This window comes from Cebus imitator, unplaced genomic scaffold (genome assembly GCF_001604975.1).
Source record: "Cebus imitator isolate Cc_AM_T3 unplaced genomic scaffold, Cebus_imitator-1.0 Scaffold3, whole genome shotgun sequence".
NCBI classification, from domain to species: Eukaryota; Metazoa; Chordata; class Mammalia; order Primates; family Cebidae; genus Cebus; species Cebus imitator.
The window spans coordinates 13,877,492-13,899,132 of NW_016107318.1; the positions used below are offsets into that span (position 1 = coordinate 13,877,492).

The 21,641-nt window shown below is 41.7% G+C and overlaps 1 protein-coding gene and 2 long non-coding RNA genes across 3 annotated transcripts in view; 1 reads left to right on the forward strand and 2 right to left on the reverse strand.

Annotated features, from left to right (window-relative positions):
* Positions 1 to 1,221, reverse strand: part of LOC108307064 — a 5,623-nt gene extending 4,402 nt beyond the window's left edge. Inside the window, exon 1 of the long non-coding RNA XR_005200925.1 lies at positions 1,138 to 1,221. This is a non-coding gene — a long non-coding RNA (uncharacterized LOC108307064). The remainder of the gene's footprint in view (positions 1 to 1,137) is intronic.
* WLS (Wnt ligand secretion mediator) overlaps positions 1 to 19,450 on the forward strand; it is a 131,127-nt gene extending 111,677 nt beyond the window's left edge. The window contains exon 12 of the mRNA XM_017532178.2: positions 19,159 to 19,450. Coding sequence (XP_017387667.1) covers positions 19,159 to 19,280 — 122 coding nt within the window. The 3' untranslated portion in view covers positions 19,281 to 19,450. The remainder of the gene's footprint in view (positions 1 to 19,158) is intronic.
* Positions 11,925 to 18,203, reverse strand: LOC108307066. Its single transcript, XR_005200923.1, has 3 exons — positions 18,138 to 18,203; positions 15,549 to 15,610; positions 11,925 to 13,158 (listed from the first exon to the last, which is right to left on the reverse strand). It is a non-coding gene; the product is annotated as an uncharacterized LOC108307066 (long non-coding RNA).
* Positions 19,451 to 21,641: the final 2,191 nt, after the last annotated feature.

Below are 21,641 nucleotides of genomic sequence, written 5' to 3' on the forward strand. Positions count from 1 at the left end.
TGCCCAGGCTGGAGTGCAATGGCATGATCTTGGCTCACTGCAATCTCTGCCTCCCAGGTTCAAGCAATTCTCCTGCCTCAACCTCCTGAGTAGCTGGGATTACAGGCACCCGCCACCACGCCCAGCTAATTTCTTGTATTTTTAGTAGAGACAGGGTTTCACCATGTTGACCAGGCTGGTATTGAACTCCTGCCCTCCTGATTCGCCCACCTCAGCCTCCCAAAGTGCTGGGATTACAGGCGTGAGTCACTGTGCCCTGCCTGGCCAGGTGCTCTTCTAATCATTTGGGGCAGATCAGTAAACAATGTCCCTAACATCATGAAGTATATTGGCCTGGTAAAGGAAGGCAGGAGGAAGGAGGCAATGGGTAATAAATACATCAATAGTGACAAAGGCTACACAGGAAAGCATTACCATGGATACCTGTAAGCATCTAAAGGCCTCCAGAACTGCGCCAACAGCAGAATGAGAGCCTGTGGCCCTGCATCCCCACGGACATTATGTAGTTTTGAAATTTGCAACTTCAAGATGCAGAAATTGAATTTGCATTTACTTCATTACCAGTAACATGGAGCATGCTTCATATTCCTATGACTTCATATTAAGTTGTCAGTTCAGATTCTTTATCCATTTTCCTCTGAGACTCTGATTTACTATTTTCATCCTTTGTCTGTTCCATGTGTAGCTAAACTTTTCTCCATTTGTCATTTGCTTTTAATTCTGATTTAGATGTTTACCAGGATATAGAACTTTTTAATTTCTAGGTAGTCAACCTGTAAATTTTTTCTTTTATAATTTCTGGGTTTGCTTTCATGCTTAAAGAAATATTCCCTGAGATAATAAAGATAAGAAATCACCCATATTTTTTCTAGTTTAAAAAAATTCCCTTTTTAACTTTTTTAACTCATCAATTCATAAAGAATTTGTTTTCCAGTTGGGAGATCAATTAAATATTTTTTCCAGGTAGTTATCCCAGTGTGACTTTTTGGACCATAATTGGGAAGGAAAGACAGGATCTAGCAAGCTGGGGAGATCATTTCGCTGGGTGACCCCTGGAGCAGTGGTGAGGCTTGGGTGTTGGAGCCGTTCCATCCACAAGCCGTTCCATCAAGACCCAGAGGCTCCTCAGGAACTCACCTCGGACTGACAGTGAGGGTCCTGCCCGTGACAGTGAAGTGCGCCATCGGGGGAGGATGAACTTGCGCTGCAGCACAGAGCAAACACCCGAGCCGCAGGCAGGGGCGCCGCAGAGTGAGCTGAGGAAGAAAGAAGTTAGTGACAGTGGCCGCCTGGCCAGGGTCCCTGGAGCCTCCAGGGAGCTGCCCTCCAAAGCAGTCTGCTCCTCTGTGCCACAGTGCAGGGGAAAGGGGTCTGGGGCCAGAAGCTGATGGCTGCATTGACTGGATGGCAAACAGGGACCCCATGAGCCTCCTTCTGGCAAAAGAGTGTGTGTGATGGGGCTATGTAATGGACAGCGGAAGGCCGAGGCTAGGGCTCTAACATTACCCCTAATTGCTGCTGTGCGTCCTTGGCCAAACTATAGTACCTCTCTGGGTCTAGAGTTTTCAAATCACATGTTTTTTAAAAAGTATGCTACATTTAACAGCATTTATCGGTTGGGAAGAATATTGTGTAAGGATTTACTCTAGACGTCATGGTTTGCAGTACAAGCTGCAATTGTACAGATAAAATTTGGGCGTAAGTACAGTATACTAGCTTGATGCAGAGGAGTGAGTGTGGGGGGTGGGGGGAAGCAGATCAGAGAACAAGGAGAGGGGAGGAAAAGCAGGGATAGTGGAAGGGAGGGAGGAAGGAAGGAAATTGAAAGTTGAGAAGGAATGGAACCAAGATTTTTTTGTGAGCTGAATGCCTGACAATCATTCTAACCTGCACAAAGGTAGGTGGGAGGGATCGGGGCAGTTGGACAGGTGCATGGCAACCTTGTATTCCCCGAACTGGCTCAGGAGGGACAGCTCTGGTAGCTTTCAAAATTAAAACCACCTTTGCCCACAGTAAATCAGTCACAGCCATTTGCTGCCCTCTGCTGGCCAAGATAAACAATGGCTGCATTGCGAAAGAGTTTTACCTTGAAAATTGATTTATTCACCCAACAACTGTTTATAGAGCACCTATTAAGATGAGGCACTGTTCTAACACAGGCCAGTAACCAAAATAAACAAAGACTCCTGCCTTCATGAGGCTTAACAACAACAAACATGATATCTAGCATATATACAGAGTCCTTGCTATGGATGTGCCAGGTAGGATTTTAATCACTTGATATTTATCAACTTATTTACTCCTTAAATGAATCCTGTGAGTTAGGCACAATTGTTGGCACAGAGAAGTTGGGTGATTTCCCTAAGGTCACACAGCTAAGAAGTAACAGCCTGGTTCAGCTCAGCCAATTTAGCTCCTGCTGCTCCTGTCACCAGTGAGTTCCGATAGATGCATTGCCCCTCCTGCCCAAAATTTTGTATAGATGGTGCCACTGTTAGATGAAAAAGCAAAAACACTGCTCTTCTGGCTCAACCACTGTGTGGCCGTGAACCTGGCCTTACCCCCTGTGGTGGTCAGAGGAGTCCTGCATGAGAAGTGTGTGTGCTTACGGGGGCCCTGCTGATGGTTGTCCCTGTCCTCTTCCTCCCTCCCTGATGCTGGCCATGGGACAAGGAAGCCAAATTTGGGCTGAATCTCCGAGCTGCTGCTCCCGGTCCCTGTTGTAAGGTCCTGTGCGCCCTGCTTCTCCAGCTCCGCATTAATGGGCAGGGAGTAACCTGGAAGTTAATGAAGAAATGAGGGATTTCCCCGTTAGGGTGAGTGCTCTGAGACAAAGGGACAACTTACAGCAAGAGGGCTTCAGCTGCAGGGGAGAGCTGGCAGGTCCTGACCAGGAGGTGCAGAGCGTGCCGGCCTCCAGGGTGAGCCATACGAAGATGCTAGCGACTGCTGCCGGGAGGGAGAGGGTGGAAGACCAGTGAACAGAGCACCACGGGAGTCCTTGGAATTCTTTCGAAGCCCTTGATTGCTATTTGTTAATTAAAAAATTGTGCCTAACCTCATACAAAAATTTTAACTTTATAAGAAGAGAAAAATCTATTTTAAAATTTCATTTGAAAATGCCTTTAGAAATTTGTTGATGTTTTTTAAAAAGCAAATTGTAAAACTCTTCCCCTCTCATAACCAATGTCCAAGCAACAGCAAGGGTAACAGCTGCTCTTTACAAAGCACTGCCAGCACCTCAGGGCAGTCCCATGACATACGTACGTTCATTTATACCAATTACCAATGAGCACGCTGGAGCTCAGAGAGGTTGAGTGGCTTGTCCTGGGTCACACAGCCAGCACTCAAGGCTGTGCCCGGCTGACTTCATTATCACCACCCTATACTTTGTCTCAAAGTGAGAGAAACCTAAACTGAATGCTCTAGGCCCCAGGGACTGCCTAGTGAAGAATGGCAAATTCCTAGTGCCATCCCAAGAAGCAGGGGTAGTTTACTTTTGGGTTTGTCTCACCACACAGCAGGAGTTCCAGCTTCATTACAAGGGTTCTAGGCATGGGTGTTGGTGCAATTTGGAAGCGGCAGATCTTCTGTATGTCTCTGAGAGAGGGAGGGCTACGCCACCTCTCGCATGATCTGGATTTGCCAGCCTGGAGCAGCCATAACCCCCAAGGAGCCCTGGAGGGACCTCCTGAAAAGCAGTCATTGAGTTGAAACCCAAGGTGCAGCCCAGGACCAGGTGTGGGCGTGTATCTCTATTTTCAAACACTGAGAAGACAGACCCAGGGAAAGAGGCCTGTCACAGGCCACACAGTGGCTGCAGACCAGCATTGTGACAAGATCCCAGACCTTACAATCCAAGCGTAGTCCTCCCTGCAGTCCAGCCCTGTGCTGAGTCTTCTATGCCTGGCCCAGAGCAAACCAGGTGTCCCCTCCCAGACCCACCTCTGAGGTCACTCCAGCCTGTACCTGCCCAGTTAGGGCTGCTTCACACCTAAGTGGCACTCACAAATTGGGAACAGTGTGGACATTCCTCCAAAGGGGATTCTGTGTTCTTGCTTTACCCTGTTCCAGAAGGAATAAGCCCATGGTGTGATAATCGGCAGTTTTGCTAAGACACAAATTTGAATCTTGCCCACTTCTGGGATGGGGCTCTGAGCAAGGCTCTCAGCCTTCGGGGGCTGGCTAGGGGGATAAAGTGGCCACTCCATCATCTGGCCAGTTCAGTCTGTACCAGTCAGCTGCCTGTCACCTAGGTCTCAGAAGTCATATTCAGCATGAAAGGGATTAAAACAAGGAGCCAGTGCTGTGCCTCAATTTCTTCATCTGCAGAAATGAGGATTATACCACTTAGTCTCACTGTAGGGAACATATGAATTAGGACAGTGATTGGTATATAGTAAGTTTTAAAAAGTTATCTGTGCTTGTCTTTGCCATCATCATCGTCATCACAGGTTCTTGACACCTGTGGAATATATATAGCCATGACCTTGAATCCCCCAAATAACAAATAGGGCATGCTTTTATTGGCTCCTGTATTTCTCCAAATACACATTTCAGCTATGGAATGCAGTGTTTTCTGTATCTATCTTCCTTATGCCACAAGTTAACCAGCAGTTGGCAGTCTCTGGGTCCCCTCGATCTTTCTAGCCCTCCCATCTTCACCCTATCCCAAGCTGAGACCTTGGCCCAGAGTCCCAGCCGGCAATAGGCATGATTCAGATTTGTTCCTCAGCAAAACTGCCAGTTATCATCCCGTGGGCTCGCTCCACCTGCAGTCACTGAAGCCAAGAAAGTTGCATCTGTGAATACCAGAGGGTTTTTCCCAAGGTGTGTTTCACAGGATGCTGGCTCTGTTGAGTGATTACAGTCGGTAGTTTGTTGTTGAGCCATCAAAGACGTTGGAGGAGCATTGGATTTTTAAGCACGTTTCTTTCTGAGGGGGTCTCAGTCTTTAGTCCACAGCCTTTCCGAATCTGCAAGGGAGGCATGGGATGCGCTTTCCCAAATGGATTTTCTCATTCTGCTCCCTTTTACTGCAGGACAGCTCGTGGGATTTGGTGTCTTGTAGTCCTGTCGTAAGGCATTTCCAGCCTTTCCCTGCACACAGTTCACCTGGGATCTTATTACAAAGTGCAATTTCTTACTCAGAAGGTCTTGGGAAGGGCATGAGATGGTGCATTTCTACCATGATCCCTGGAGGTGCAGATGCTGCCGGTCCACACACCAGATTTGAACAATGAGGCTTGAGGCAATGTTTCTGAGAGAGGTGTCCGCCATGTCCCCTACCCAAGGGGCTCCTGTGCCATCACTCCTACAGCCCTAACACCTGCCAAAGTGCTTGGATCATGTGAAAAGCGGACTTAACCAGGAGCTGGAGTAGAGGCTCCTAAGGGCAGGATTTCTGTCTGTTTTGCTCCCAGGTATATTCCCAGAAACTAGAACTGTGTCTGGAACACAGAGTGGCTCAGTATTTACTTGGGGAATGAGTACGTTACTAAGGTCATTCAGCAAAGAGATGCTCTTTTCCAGGCATTTTCTGAAACTTTCACTGTTCTGAGTGGTGGTGGACTTGAGTCCAGGACTTCTGCAAACTCACCAAAGGTTTTAAAACCATCCAAAGCATCTCTTTCCCAAACCCATAAATCTGACTCAACAACCTATCTGTAAGGCCTCCACCTATAAGGACATGGATGTTTTTATGGCCAGGCGAGGTTGGATGACTCAGGAAGTGAGTAAGCCCAGAGCTTCAGTCGATATGGTCTCAGAGGAAGAGAGAAGGCTTCCTGTGGTGGCACTAAGGAGCATGGGCCTGGGGCTGACCAGTGTCCCCAGAGTGAAGCGCTTTCTTTAATATGGGCCAAGGCATTCCACGCCAAGTTCAGGGGCAACTAACTAAATGAGGTTCATGGATTTGGCCTCAACCCTGTTCTGATGCTCTCACTGCCAAGCTAGGCAGGGCGCCAGATTCCTTGCTCTTTAACAGTTTTTGTTTGTTTGTTTGTTTGTTTGTTTGTTTTGATCCAAGAGGCAGGTATTTGTTTCGATGGTAACTGCTTGAAATGATTCTTAAGTAGAGGGCCTCAAGGCCAAGTCTTCTCATTAGGTTTCCACCTTCAAGGAACTTAAAATCTTAACACTCAAGGTTCCCAACACATGAACTATGCAGTCAGTGACCAATGGGAGGTATGATGACATTTTTCAGTAGTTCCCGAGCAGGGACAATTGAGAGGGCTTCCCAGAGGACTGAAAATGCGACAGGCCTTGAAATAGCTGGGTAAAAGGTGAGGATATGGGAAGAGTATGAGAATCTGGAGATGCAACTTCACAAGCATTATTTGGGGGGCAGTGACTAAAGTAGCCTGTTTAGCAGACAGCCTGGGGGACAGTGAGTAGACAAGCAAATTGGAACCGGAGTGTACAGAGCAGTGTATGTCAGGCCATGGAATCTGGATACCTGGGCCCGTACTTTGGAACTAGAGCCTGAGAAGTAGGTGGGACCTACACATCTTGCTTTTGGGTTTAGGCAACTATGGGGAGAGCGCCTTCTGAATGAAGCCAAATGTAGATTGCCGAACTGGTAGAGAATGAGATGGTCCAGCCGCTAGGTATTGTTGTACAGCTTGTGCATGCACAAGAGCACCTGGCCAGGAGCGCGAGTAAGCTCAGAAATACAGTTCTCACTCCTCTCGTCAATCTATACAACCTAGCATGGGCTGCCTTCTCCCAGAGGGACTCCTCTGTCCACAGAGACATCTGCACAGGCTGGCGCTGACCCAGTTGGCTCAAGCCACAGCCACAGAGTATTTTCACCTTGCGGCCAGGGCATTTTCTCGGAGCAGCTAATACTGTACATTCCCAGAGTGTCCCGAGGAGGGCACTGCTTAGCTTTGAACAGAGCGATGAAAAGCACTGCACTGCACGCAGGTTCTGAGAATGGAAGTTAGTACCAGAGCAAGCCATTTTTCCGCTCCTGCTGGCTGTCAGAACAAGGGAGCAAATGGTTTGTAACTGTCCGCTTCAATCAAATTCAGCTAAATCTTATTCCTGCAAGGACGAGTCAGCACCCCAGCAGGACATAAATGAGAACAGAGCATCTCATCTGCAGCCCTAAAGAACCTCAAGTTTGGACAGCAGCCATCTGACCCGTGGGTTTGGGTGGAGACCTGCATGTATCCAAATGTTTTCTGACCCACCAGCGCATCGTTAGAGATTATGTTTCTCAATGGCACACTGGCATTTAGGATACAACTGTCTCACACATTGGAGGATATTTAGCCAGCAGGGTTCCTCAATCCTAGTGAAAACCAAAAAATTCCTCCTCCATGTTTAAATGCTCCATTAGAAAGGTTGAATCCAAATGAGAACTGAGCCCCTCTCTTTACAGAAAAGACAACAGGCCCAGTGATTTGGCCAGGGCCAAAAGGATGGGGAAGGAAAAAAGAATTAGCGCCCAGGTTGCCCACTTCTTACCTCTTGTTACCAACTTCTCCCACCAGTGTGGTCCTTCTTTCTCCCAGCCTTAGTTATTCTCTAGGTTTCTACATTGAAACCACAGAACATTCTAGAACCAAGTGATGTAGGCTCATCTTTGGTCCCCAAAGGCTTATCTAAAGCTGTCCTAGCTCAGGCTACTATAACAAAAATACTGTAGACGGAGTGGCTTAAACAACAGACGTTTACTTCCTACAGTTCTGGAAGCTGGAAGTCTTAAGACCATGATCAAGATTAATCTGGATATGAATTCCTTATATTTTCATTTATGGTACCTTCTGATGATATTTGTGCAGTTGATTTACCAATGTTTTCTTCTTTAATGGGTAATTTTTGTGTCTTTTTAAACAATTCTTTAAATAAATTCCAAGATTATAAAAATATTCTAAATTTCTTCTAAAAGTTCGAAAGGTTTTATACTTTTGCCTTCTATATTAAAATTCTATTCCATCAAAAATTAATTTTTGTATATTAGAGAATAAGGAGCTTCTTTAACTTTTTTCTATGTGATAACTGATGCTCTCAGTACCATGTATTGAATGAGCCACTCATGATCTACAACACAACATCCTTCACTGAGCAAATATATATATATTTACTATATATATTTTTATAATATATAGCAAATATATATAAATATATATTTATATATTTTATATATAATAAACATAAAATGTTTTATATATATTTATATTTTATATATAATAAACATAAAATAAATTTTATTTCTCTCTATATAAGCATATATTTTATATAGAGAGAAATATATATTTTTTGTTTATATATATAGAAATAAAATAACATAAACTTTTTTGTTTTTATGTATAGAAATAAAATAACATAAACTTTTTTGTTTTTATATATAGAAATAAAATATATTTGAAATACATATAGAAATAAAATATAAACATATATTTTATATATGCTTATATTTATAAAAGTATATTTTGTATATGTCGATATATATTTATAAAAATATATTTTATATATGTTTATATATATAGCAAATATATATATATATATATATATACACACACACACATACACACACGCACACACATACATACACACACACACACAGATTTGGGGGCTGCTTAGTCTGTTCCATTGGTCAATTTGATTATCCTGACCTTAAAACCATACCGTTTTAATTACTTTAGCTTTTTAATAAGACTTGCAATATAGAAAAGCACATTCCTTAATCCTGTTTGTCTTCAGAATGTCTTAGCTCTTCTTGAACATTTGCTTTTCTATTTAATGCAATAATAACATGTCACTAAAATTATTGAAATTCTTATTTGCAGAAAAATTTTAGACTACTGTTTTAACTTATTTAATGATTATAAGGCTATTTAGGTTTTCCATTTGCTCTTCAATCACTTTAATAAGTTATATTTTTCTGGGCATTCTAAATTGTTTTCGATGTATAGACATAACGTAGTGTAGATTATTCTTACTATCTTTTGGTACTTAAAATATTTTTTAAACTTGTCTTTTTAAAATCTTAAAATTTAATGTTGCCTATCTGTAGATATGTTCCTTTATTCATACCTATTCATATCTTCTCTTTTCTTAATCTTACTAATCTATTTTTAATAGTCTTTTTAAAGAACTTTTGATTTGGTAGTTCTCTATTTTATCTTTAATTCCTATTATACTAATTTATGCCCCTTACTATATTATATTCTTTCTTTTACTTTTTCTTTGTGTTGTGTTCCAAAGCAAATTCAGTTGATTCAATGATTTCCCCACCACCAATTTAGGATTTGGTTTTCTTAGCTCTTATAACTCTGTCATCAGTTCTTCATTTGCCTTCCATTTTCCAGAAGTTTGTTTCTGTTGTCTCATCTCTTATTTTGCTCATCCTTGTGGGTTTACATGATTGTTTAAAATCCCTTTGCTATAATTTTAACAGGTTTGTGGAAGGGAGTAAAATTAGATGTGTGTGTTCAATCTATTATCTTTATTTGAAACCTATAATGATTATTGATCCTTCTTTCGTATTTATCATCTTATTTTCCTGTGCTATATTCTGTTTAATTTCTTCAACACTATTTTCCACTTCACTAATTCCTTCTTCTGCTGTTTTAATAACATTTTTCATTTCTAAAAGTTATGTTTAAGTCTTTTTCAAATCTTCCATTTCATTTTTTATAGTCTATCATTGCATGCTTATTCTTTTATATGCAATGGTATTATATTTTAGTGACTTTATATTTTTTGAATGAATTTTATAATAACTATTATACATTTCATATATTATCATTCCACTATTTAAAGTTCTTAGAGGTTGAAATATAGCACACCTCATCTCTTCTGCCTCTTCCTTATAGTGGATTCTTTCTTGTGTGTTTGATTATATTTCATTGATTATATTTTATTTAGTGCTCATATATTGTTGCTTAATCCATGGAAATCTAAGGACCCAAATTGAGGAAGATTTTCTCTAGAGAGGAGATTTGTTTTTGTTGAGAGCCAAAGGGTTACCCACCTATAAAATCTTTAGCCCACCGCTGGGATCCCAGGCTTAATCTCTCCATCTTATTAGCTGGCTTTTGATTGTTTTAACATCAGCTGGCCAGCAGGGCAACCCTGCCTTTCACCTATGCTTGGCACTTATTGCTGTGTGTTCAGGTCTTTTTGGGGGGTGAAGGTGGTAGTGCAAGTTTAGTACATAACTTCTTGCCAGGCTGGGAAGAAAATTAAAAGTATGCTTTGTCAGGTTGTCTTTATTTTACAGTATGAAACATTTCATATTTCATTCCTCATAGTACCAGAAGTTCTCTTTAATACTTTCATACTGAATTCTGCTAACATGGGCCCCTCCAGGCATTAGCATTTCTTTCCTTCATATTTTATTTCTTTTGGCCTTTCTCGGAGTCCATGGCATCTTGAGTGTGCCAATTTTCCCACGATAAGAAAAGCTCTCAAATTTTTTTTTAATGTTCTTTGACTTCTGTTTTACTTTTCCCAGAGAATAACTTATAACCCTGAGCTCTGCATTATGGTCACCCCTTGCTCCCTGTGGCTATTAAGTTAAAATTAATGAAAACTAACTAGAATTAAAAACTCAGTTCTCAGTGAAAAAAAATCTCAAAAGCAGAATACAAGTGATTCAGTTCAGCAATTGATGAATTCCTTCAAGGCTAATTGCTCACTTCAGTCCAGTCACCCACAGTGGAGTGGGAAGGGGCATCTGGTATAGGTCATAGCACACTAGGGGCTGGGTGGCTGGCGTGGCTAAATGCCTTAAAGGTGGGAGGGACACAGCGGTAGGCATTTTTGATATCCTCCGTGACCTCATTTGGATTTTAAGACAATCCTTGACATAAACATTATTCCTGTTTTTGATCTCTTTTAAGAAATGAAGAAACTGAAAATCTGAGAAATGAAATTAATTACCCAAAGCTACACAGATACCAAGTAGAAAAGTCAGGTTTCTTTTCCAATAAGCTGGGATTATTCAAATTTCAGGTGATTTGGGACCAGGCATCCAGAGTTCCAGTTTTCCCTGTCCTAAGGTGTCGGATGATGCTTTAAGAGCCACTGCTCCCCCATGAGATTCCTGCTCCACTCACGGCACAGAGCTATTGTCAGGAGGGAAAGCGCTCCAGAATGCACAAATATTGTACACATATGAGGACTGTGGTCCCCATTTTAAAGGCTAAAAAAAGACCCACTGAATCAAGACTGTGAGCAGGCTGTCAGAAGCTTTTTGGCCTCAGGAATGTCCCCAGCCAGTGCTTCTCATCGTCTCCCCGGGAGCTGGGCCTGGAAGGCTCTGGAGCTGTCCTTCTGCCACACTAGTGTGCTTCTCTTCTGCCCTGTATCCACCTCAGAACCTGGGATGTGGGTCCAGCAGACCTGGGTCTGAATCGCTGTTCTGCCTCTCCTACCGTTGTGCCTATGATGGGGTGGATCATCCCCGTGTCTCATTTCCTTTCTGTATAACATGTGGGTAATAAAAAATAGCCCCTGCCTTACAGGTTTGCCATGAGGATCAAATTAAAAAGCATGTAAGATGCAGGAAAATGCCTGGCATATGAGAGAGTCACAGTAAATGGAAGATAATGTTTTCCCCTCATCTCTCTCATAGTGAGGTACAGTTAAAAGGTAATTTCAAGTGTATTTCCTTAGTTAATCTCCTGTGCTGTCCTGTATCGTTATTCTCATATTACAGATGAGGATACTGAGGCACAGAGAGATTGAGCTGACTGGCTTAAGGTCACATGGCTAGTAAGTGGCAGAGTGGGGACTTGAAGCAATGTGTTCTGATTGCAGATCCTAAACTCTTGTCACCCGTATCTACTCTTACCTTTCAGCTGTTAAACACCCTTTTGGTCTCTGACAATAAAAAACCCTTCCGAAGAAAAGATAAATTGCCACATTGTGTTAACAGCAAAAAACAAAACAAAAAAAATCACCACCTAGCTATTTAAAAATGGAGGATAAACAATGGTACAGCCATAAAATACCGTATTAGGCAGCAACTAAGTATTATATACAAAAGACAATGAAGATTATTCACAATGCAGTAATTAAAAAGAACTGACTAAAAATATAGTGTAATTTTGTCTTATTTTCATAAATGAAAAGACATTGACATATTAATAGATACCAACATATTAATAAATAGTACAAATAAGGATTATATTGATCATTTTGTTTATGCTAATCTGTAGTTTCTAACTTTAAGAGCTTTTAAATTTAAAAGCAGAAAACATTGGAATATAACTATTCAAACTGAAACCAACTTAAAGTATATTTAGTTCTTTTAAGGGAATTTCCTCTTGACAGGGTCCAAAGCATATTGTTTTATAGTGGAGTCCATATTGGCTCTGAGGAACGGAGCTTGCATTTCATTAAGCATCTCTGGTCCTGGACACTTTATACCAGTAGCCTCTACACACAGACACACACACACACACACACACACACACACACACACACACACCCCACGTTTCCAGGTGCTTCTTGGGTGGCAAAGTGGAAAGCAGCCTGTCTATGCATGCGAAGCACTGAGCTGCCTCGACTGAAATATCTGCTACCATTGAACAGTGAGCGAGTGGCCAGTACCTAAATTCCCAAGGGACACGTTTCTGGAATGGAATTTTCATTGCTCTGCCTGCAGTAACAGTACAATTTCCCGGCTGTTGTTCTGTGGGGGGCCCGGACCTGAAGGACACTGGTCTGGTGTCTTACCTCTTACCCAGAGATGCTGTCTTTATCGTCCAAACTTCCCTTAGAGACAGTCAAACTGCAGAAGTGAAAATTCTGAGGACACTATCACCCAGGCCCACTGAGGGCTCCCTTAGCCCCCCTCCCATACTTTCTGCCCACCCAGCCTCAGTATCTGCCCAGGAGCACTCACTGCTAACTCCCCTCCTGGCCATTGAGTCCGGCTGCCTTGCACTATCATTTATTGTCTTTATGAATGGTTCTAAGTGCCTCTTCATAAACCACTCCAGAGTGTATATATCATGGATGTATCTACATCTTAGATATAGAGCATTGCTATGGGAGTTACTGTTAGTAGTTTTTGGCTGTGATTCTTCCTAGTCCTGACTCCACACCAAGGAATTCTGGAATTTCAGAGCCATGTACTTGGTTTTTCATATTAAAACTTTGATTGCAGGGACCAATGTTAAGTTTTAGGTCATTATTCTGAAAGAAAAATGAAAAAAGTGATCACTATCTTTTCTCTTCTCTGATCCCTCACGCCCTCACATCAATCCCATGTCCTCCTCTTTGTGGAGCCCAGGGAATTCCTTCCTTTTTCCTCTTCTCTCCTGACATGTGTCTGTCCACTCATCAGGTGTTAGATGTGCAATACTGACATGTTTTCCCTGGATGCAGCCCCAGAACCCAGACCCGTCTTTCCACCCCTCATTCCTAGCAGTTCAGGCATGTTCTGGCTCCTTTAATCTCAGGCTGAAGTCATTAACACCCCTCCCTTCCAAGAAATACATCTTTTGTGTATTTCCCAGTTTTACATGGTAGGTAGTTTCTTAGTAAACCTTGAGCAGAGTTCATAGAGAAAACCAACATGCCTTTTTCATTTGAGCTTTGGACTTTCTGGAAAGCCAAGGACCTTCTAACAGTGATTTCTGCCTTTGTTTCATAGTTTGGAATTTTCCAAGTTGCTACTCAAAACCATTTCATTCTTCCTGGATTCTTTTTCTACAATGAGGCGCACACTGGTTATGGCTTTGCAGCATATAAACCTAGACTTGCCATTAAGAGTAACTGAAATGAATGAGAATTTAGCAAATTGTGCCTATTTTTTATAAATCTCTGTTTTAAAACAAGTAAGTAGCATAAAAACTAGTAGTACGAAACAAGGCAGAATATAAGCACTCAGGTTAGATGTCTTTTTCCAAAATCTTGCATTGTTACCTCTCACAAGGGCAGTCTACCATTAGATAAACTAATTATGCTGCTTCAATAGATCTGAGAAAGCAAACTCCCTGGCTCCTGACTTTCCTCCAACTTTTCTGTCAATGAATTGGAAGAGAAAGAATAGACATTAATAAAGGGTAGATCCGACATCTAACCTCATTAAACATGCTGGTCTGGATAAATTAGAACTGAAGAGAATGGGATCATGTAGATACATCAACTACGCACAGGCAGTGACCTCCTAAGACTTCAAAGACCAGCACAGGTAACAAAGAACCAGAGGCAGCAGGTTGCAATCCTTGCAATCCTAAATTTTATTTTATTGAGACAGGGTCTCATTTTTTTGCCCAGGTTGGAGTGCAGAGGCATGATCATGGCTACCTGCATCCTTCACCTCCCAGGTTTAAGCCATCCTCCCACCTCAGGCTCATGAGTAACTGGGGCTATGGGCCTGCACCACCATACCTGGCTAAGGTTTTTATTTTTGTTTTTAGTAGAGATGAGATTTCCCTATATTTCCCTGGCTGGTTTTGATCAAATGGGCTCAAGAGATCCTACTGCATCAGCCTCCCAAAGTGCTGGGATTACAGGTGGGAGCCATCGCACCAGCCTGCCATCCTGAATTTTAAAATGCAGAAGGTGAACTTACAAACTTGGCAGCAAAAGCAGGCAAGGAGCTAGGAGGGACCCTGGACACCATCGTCCCAATAGAGCTGGGGTTAGTGATCATGTGATATTCCACCTACAAAGGAGAAATACCCTGCAAGTTTTCACTGACTGTAGTGCTCCACATGTGTCACCAGTGGGATGCAGCTGCCCAGAGCAAATGTGATATTCAGCTGCATTCATGGAACTCTTATGTTTCCAAAAGATAGCACAATGACCTCCCTGGACTTTGCATAACTGACTACATCTAGAATACTGAGTCATCTCCACTGATAATGGTAGTGATGATTTTCAGAACCATTTTGTATAAAGAAGAGTTGCATGTGACATTTATCCTGGGCAACAGGGTCTGCACTTTGATTTTGGTTTTTTTAATCACAAACATTGCAGGGCCCGGAGAGACAGAGGCTGTGCCCTTTATTCTTAATCAAACACTACATCAAAGAATGTTCAGTGTTTTCCCTGCTGCTTTACTCCTGTGCCTCAAAATAGGACTTTTCAACTGCCTGGATAGTTCTGGGCCCTTGGGCCATTGTGGCTTGCTGGGTTTGGGCACTGTGACAGAGGCAGGGCATGTCTCATGAAGAAACCTCTGTGAGCTCAGCCAGTCAGCCAAGTGAAGGAGGACCAGTGCCCCCCTGCACTGGCACCCTGTTTTTCAGTTCAATTGAAGGCAGATTTCCTAACAATCAGGGCTGGTTTAAAACAAAAAGGGCTGCCCTGGGAAGGAGTGAGCTCTTCATTTTTGGCAGTGCCCAAGCAGCGTGTAGGTGACCCACTGAATACTGCTGTGGATTAAGGAAAGGCTCGGCAGGGACGATGCTGGGCGTGCCTCCAAACCCGACTCTGCTCCTATGCTTAGACCACCCATCTCTTCTGATGATAAGACTCTCCAAATACCATGCGTCTCCTCATTTGGAGTTAGTAGCCCCCTAAAAACTATAGTTATAGAATTCTGAATCCATTTTAAAATAAAATGGATTATTTACCTCTTATCTCCTTCCATCACCACCAGTGCAGCCTCCAGTCACTCAGCTCTGACCACTTGAATCTATAAGAAGAGAAGGAGTACATTATTTTGTTTTTCTAGCTTTCCTGGTCCATTAGAAGGGCACCACAGTGTTCCCTCTTTAATCCCTTTAGCTTTTTTGGCAAAGCAGTGGGAAAAAAACACCGTATGAGGACTGTGAACAGATCACAAGGGGAGCCAACTTGTGACTATTCTTCCCCACTCACCTGCTTCCCAGTCGGCTCAGTCCAAATCCTTTTGAAGCAAGAGCATGAATTGCTGCTAATTTAGGGCAATTACAGGATTTACAGATTAAACCTATCCCCACTGGTTTCCCTAGCAACCATTTCTGAATCACAGGATGAGATAAAACTATTGTTCTAGTTAATAGAGTCTGATATTAAGGGAAGTCCAGCCATGTGATTCACAGAGGTATGCACCCTGGTGGGAGCAGAAAGAATGAGAGGCAGGGAGGCAGCAGACCTATGTGCCGGTTCCCGTCCACTGGGGTCAGATTCACAACAGGAACATATCTCAAGACGCTGGTGACAGTGCCCCCGGCAAAGAAAAGGGTTCTGAGCGCTGCCAGGGAAAGAAAGATGCAGGTGTTTCTAAATGAGTGAAAACATTAGGCACAGAACAATTGAAGGCAAGGGGTCTACTTGGACAAAGCCGAGACACAGTGAGGTCAGGTGCAGAGCCCACTCCTCCAGCTGCCAGACCGGCAATCGAGCCGCCTTGGGCAACGCACATCATTATTCGGCCAAGACCTGGGTGGGGTCTGGGAAGGTCAGCCGGCAGGAGGGGCATGCAATTTTGGCTTTTTTTTTTTTTTTTTTTTGGAGTTTCACTCTTGTTACCCAGGCTGGAGTGCAATGGCACGATCTCGGCTCACCGCAACCTCCGCCTCCTGGGTTCAGGCAATTCTCCTGCCTCAGCCTCCTGAGTAGCTGGGATTACAGGCACGCGCCACCACGCCTAGCTATTGTTTTGTATTTTTTACATGCATAATAAGATGCTTGGATTACATTTTAAAACCCATTTCAACTCTTGGGTAGTAGAGCTTCTCTAGTTCTGAACCAATTGAGAAATAGTGGTATTTCAGCCAAATACAGATGAAGAGAGCAGCTTTATTGGCTGTTAAGTAGGAGTCCTGAAAAGGGACCTGCAACCAGATGACCTTTAAAATGATACAAACTCAGCTGAGTCTGGACCTACACGCGAGGAGAACTGAGTCTGTGGTGCAGAAACATGGAGGTCAGACGCGTGCCTCAAATCCATGAATTCTGGAGAGCAACAAGAGAGACATCGGCCTCCAGATCTCGAGCTGGGATTCAACTGTTCTTCCCATATGAAAGCAGAAGGAACGAAAAAAAAAGTCTCACCCTGTGTGCAGTCAGCCTAAAAAAGAGAGCCCATGTTTAGGACTCTTCTCCAACCTCACCAAGAAGAGAATTGATTCTTTCCCTTGGGAAAAAGTAAAAGAGGGAGGGGCAGGAAATAATTTCCCAATCCGCCAGAGGGCAGAAGAAGAGATGTTTTCCTCTAACACAGGGAGGAGGGTGTCTAATGGAATACCAAAGGCGTGTAGCTGGCCCATGGTAAACACTCCTTACTTGCCTTTGCTTCCCAGAAAACACAAGTCTAACTACCTACACCTCTGTGTGCAGAGTCTGCAGCTCCCAGCAGACATAACAAACACATTACTTCGAAGGGCACATTTTGTGTGCAGTCTCACATCTGGAAAGTGGCCAGACTCTGCCAGTTTAGACAATTCACTTTTAAATTCTAAATTTACAACATTTGCTTCCCGCCTACCCATTTCCCCTCCTCCTCAAAGTTGGAGATTTGTTATATTTAAAGGAACTCTAGTATGTGTTTGCCTATTCCTTGAGGGTTTGAGTCTAGGGGTCATTCACACCTGATTTATTCTTTGCTCTCTGTCCTTAGCAAGAAATGGGAGTTTGGTGTTCTAGCATGGTTGGGGGAAGGTGGAATTTTGAAACCTGTGGACACTCTGGGCAGGAGAGATAATAGGCTGCTTCTCCTCACCCCTCCCCAGGCCAGCTCCAGTCTGACATATCCGAAAGAGCAGCAGAAAAGAGCCAGGGGACTGGGATCCACAACTAACTTGTGGATCCTCAACCGATATGTGAGCTTGGCCTCTAGACTTCCAGTCTCCGGCTGCAGTTTCCTGCAGTGTAGCACAAGCAGGTTAGAACTGATGAATGTCAAGTTTCCTCTGAGTTTTCAATCTAGGTTATTCAATTCCGTATCTACTAGTGAAAGAAACTTCTAGGAAAAACTGTTTTCTCTGATAATTTTTTCTGCTTATTTGGCAAATGTTTATACCGTGCTTACAAGTAACTACTGTATACTGTCCTAAGCACTTTATGTACATAAACTTATCCAATCCTCCCAATAGATCCATGTGGTATTAGAGCAGTGATATTATCTGGTTATAGGTAAGAGGACAGAAGCATGTGGTGATTAGCTCAAGGTCCCACAGCTTGTAAAAGTGAAGTCAAGTTGAATGTAGGCAGTCTGGGTCCAGAGTCTATGTCCTTACCTTGAAAGTATAGTCAGTCCTCTGTATCTGCAGGTTCTGCAACCAACTGTGGATTGAAAATATCCTAAAAAAAAATATATATATATATATAACAATACAACAATAAAAATGATACAAATGAAAAATGTCATGTAACAACTATTCCCATGGTATTTATATTGTATTAGGTATTACAGGCAATCTAGAGATGAAAGTATACGGGAGGAAGTACATAGGTTACATGCAAATCCTATGCCATTTTACATAAGGGACTTGAGCATCTGTGGATTTTGACATCCGCAAGGGTCCTAGAGCCACTCTCCTACAGGTACTGAAGGACGACTAGAATTTGTTTTTAATCTAATCAACATAGAATTGTGTATCTGATCAAGTATTCCTCTTTAAATTGACAACCCAGTTACTTCTCAACTTTATTGAGCGTACAAGCCCTGGGTGTGTATTTTAGATACTAGGTTCAGCTTTCAGCTTTATTCTGCCTGCCTGTTTTTCTTTCATTCTTCGCCCCGCCAGATAGTTTTCCTGTCTATAACTCTTTAAAGTTCACCAAAACATCCTTTTTGGAAGATGATAAGACATTTAAAAAGTAATATTAAAAATAAATTTAAAGATGGGAATCCTCCTAAGTTGTTTGCTGTATCCCCCAGTGCCTGTGCTGGACTTTTACAGAATTTGGGAGAGAAAGTAGGGATAAGAGGAGCAGTTCTATCTTAGGATGAACTAGGTACACATTCTCAACAAGGATAGCAGTGCTGCTCGGGAGGGTTGAAAAATTTTTTGGGCGTGAAGTAATTGATTGTCACAATGATAGTGGGAGGAGGTGCTATTGGGATTTAGTGGGCAAGGGAGAAATCTGAAAATGTCCTACAATGCAGGAGATAGTCCTAAACAAATTTCAAACACTCCACTAGAAATTTATGTAGGTAAAAAATTTTAGTTACCTGAGCCTTGGTCCTAAACTACATCTTACATGTTTTTTTTAAAGGATATTTTGCATGGTTTTAAAATATACTGAATTTTCCAGGAATGCCACTCCCATGTAAATCGAGGGAAGATTGTACTTTGTTTGTTTCGGAACTTTATCAAGAATTGTTCAGCACTTCGAAATATTCCTTCATCAATGACAACGCAGCTTCTGGTATTTGAGTCAACAAGGCAGCACACCTTTATCAGCTTTGCATTTGCAGTTGTCAGTTACATTGATTGTACTTGTATATGCACACAAATATACTCGTTTAGCCTCTATCTCAAAATGTTACATATAAGGAAAAAGTGTCAACAATAAACATTCTTTCAGTATTGGCTTACTTCTCTTACATCCATATTTACTCAAGTAGTGGAAAACACCTGCCAGCTTGGTCACATCTCTAGTATAGTCATGCCTGAACGTTTCCAGGTTGAAAAACATATTATTTTGTTACAAATTACTTTTTACTTATTTATCCTCCATGTAACAGGATATTGTATTGTTTCCTAAAAATTTACATTATCTATAACTTTTTTAGGATAGCAAGAGGAATATTGCAAATATATGTCTTTAATATGGTAGTGTTGCATCTGATAGGTTGAGAGCCACTGGCTAAGCTTTCAAAAGTGCATGTTCCTAGCACGTGTAATGACCTTCTTCAACTGTATGATTCCCAGCTTAATACAGTAATTTGAGAAGTACCAAGGCAGTGCAGAATTGCAGGGCCAAGATCAGAAAGACAATTTCCAACAAATTTGGATCATAGTGGAAATAAGCTAAAAATCAATTTTTACAAAGGTAACTGTAAAATACCCATATGCTTGGAAGTTTTAAAACTACCTGTAAATTTCCAAAAAATCCTGACAATTAAGATTTTAAAATAGTTTAATTGAATGTAAACACTGATAATATCAAAACTTGTGGGATATAGCTAAACTATACTTACAATAAAATTTACAGCCTGAAATGTATGTTATGAAAGAAAGTGGAAATCAATGGCTTAAGTATACCACTTAAGATTTTAGAAAAGGCAAGGCAAATTAGATAAAAAAGAAGAAGGAGGTAAAAAATTAAAGCAGAAAAAAGTTAATGAAATATAATACAAATTGTAATAAAGAGAATTTTTGTTTGTTCAAAAGTTTGTTCATTACAAAGTATAATAAGGCCAGGCGCAGTGGCTCACACCTGTAATCCCAGCACATTGGGAGGTTGAGGTGGGTGGATCCCCTAAGGTTGGGAGTTTGAGTTCTCCAACATGGAGAAACCCTATCTCTACTAAAAATACAAAATTAGCCAGACGTGGTGGTGCATGGCTGTAATCCCAGCTACTCGGGAGGCTGAGGCAGAATCGCTTGAACCTGGGAGGTGGAGGTTGCAGTGAGCCGAGATCCTGCCATTGCACTCCAGCCTGGGCAACAAGAGCAAAACTCCGTCTCAAAAAAAAAAAAAAGTACAACAAGACTGATAAGTTGGCAAGAATGATCAAGAAAAAGAAAAGAGATCAAAAGCAAGAGTAGGAACAAGCAAGCAAGAGAGTAAGAGCAAATTACAATTACGAAAAATAAAAAGGGTCAGACACAGTGGTTCACACCTGTGATCGCAACACTGTGGGAGGCGAAAACAGGAGGATCACTTGCACTCAGGAGTTTGAGACCAGCCTGGCAATATAGTGAGATGTCATTTCTATAAAAAATAAAAATATCCAGGCATGGTGGCACTCACTTGTAGTCCCAACTACTCAGGAGGCTGAGGTAGGAAGGTTGCCTGAGCCTGAGAGGTCGGGACTGCAGTGAGCTCTGGTCCTACCACGGCACTTCAGCCTGGGTTACAGAGTGAGATCCTGTCTCAAAAATAAAATAAAATAAAATAAAAGGGGATATTATCACAGACTACAAAGTTTCATCACAGATGGACAAAGTCAATAAGAGGATAACAAGAACAATTCTATGCCAATAAACTTGAATTTTTACATGTTATGGACAAATTCCTTAAAAAGCACAACTTACTAAAATTGATACAAGAAGAAATCAAATATATGAATAATCTCTGAATATTTTTTAAATTTTATATTCAATTTTTTCCCACATTGAAAAGTTGGGCTTTACTGGTAAATTTTTATCCAACATATGAGAAAGAAATAGGACAATTACATAGACTATTCTAGAGAATAAAGAAAAGGGAAATTTCCCAATTTGTTTTATAATTTTGACACCATCAATTTGATGCCAAAAAAAATTACAGTCCAATATTACTTACAAAAATAGATGCAAATATCCTAAAAGGAATGTTAGCAAACTCAATACAGCAATATATAAAAAGTGCAATTGATTGAAAATAAGTTGGATAATTTCTAGAAATGCAAGACAAGTTTAACATTGGAAAAGCCAGGCAGGGTAATTCAACATATTAATATCATGAAATATAAAAATCGCAGGCCTCTCAATAGGTTAAAAATATTTAATTGAATTAAACATCTATTCATGAAAAAAGACTCTTTAAGAACTAGGAAGATAATTTCTTTAATTTCATCAGGGCCATAT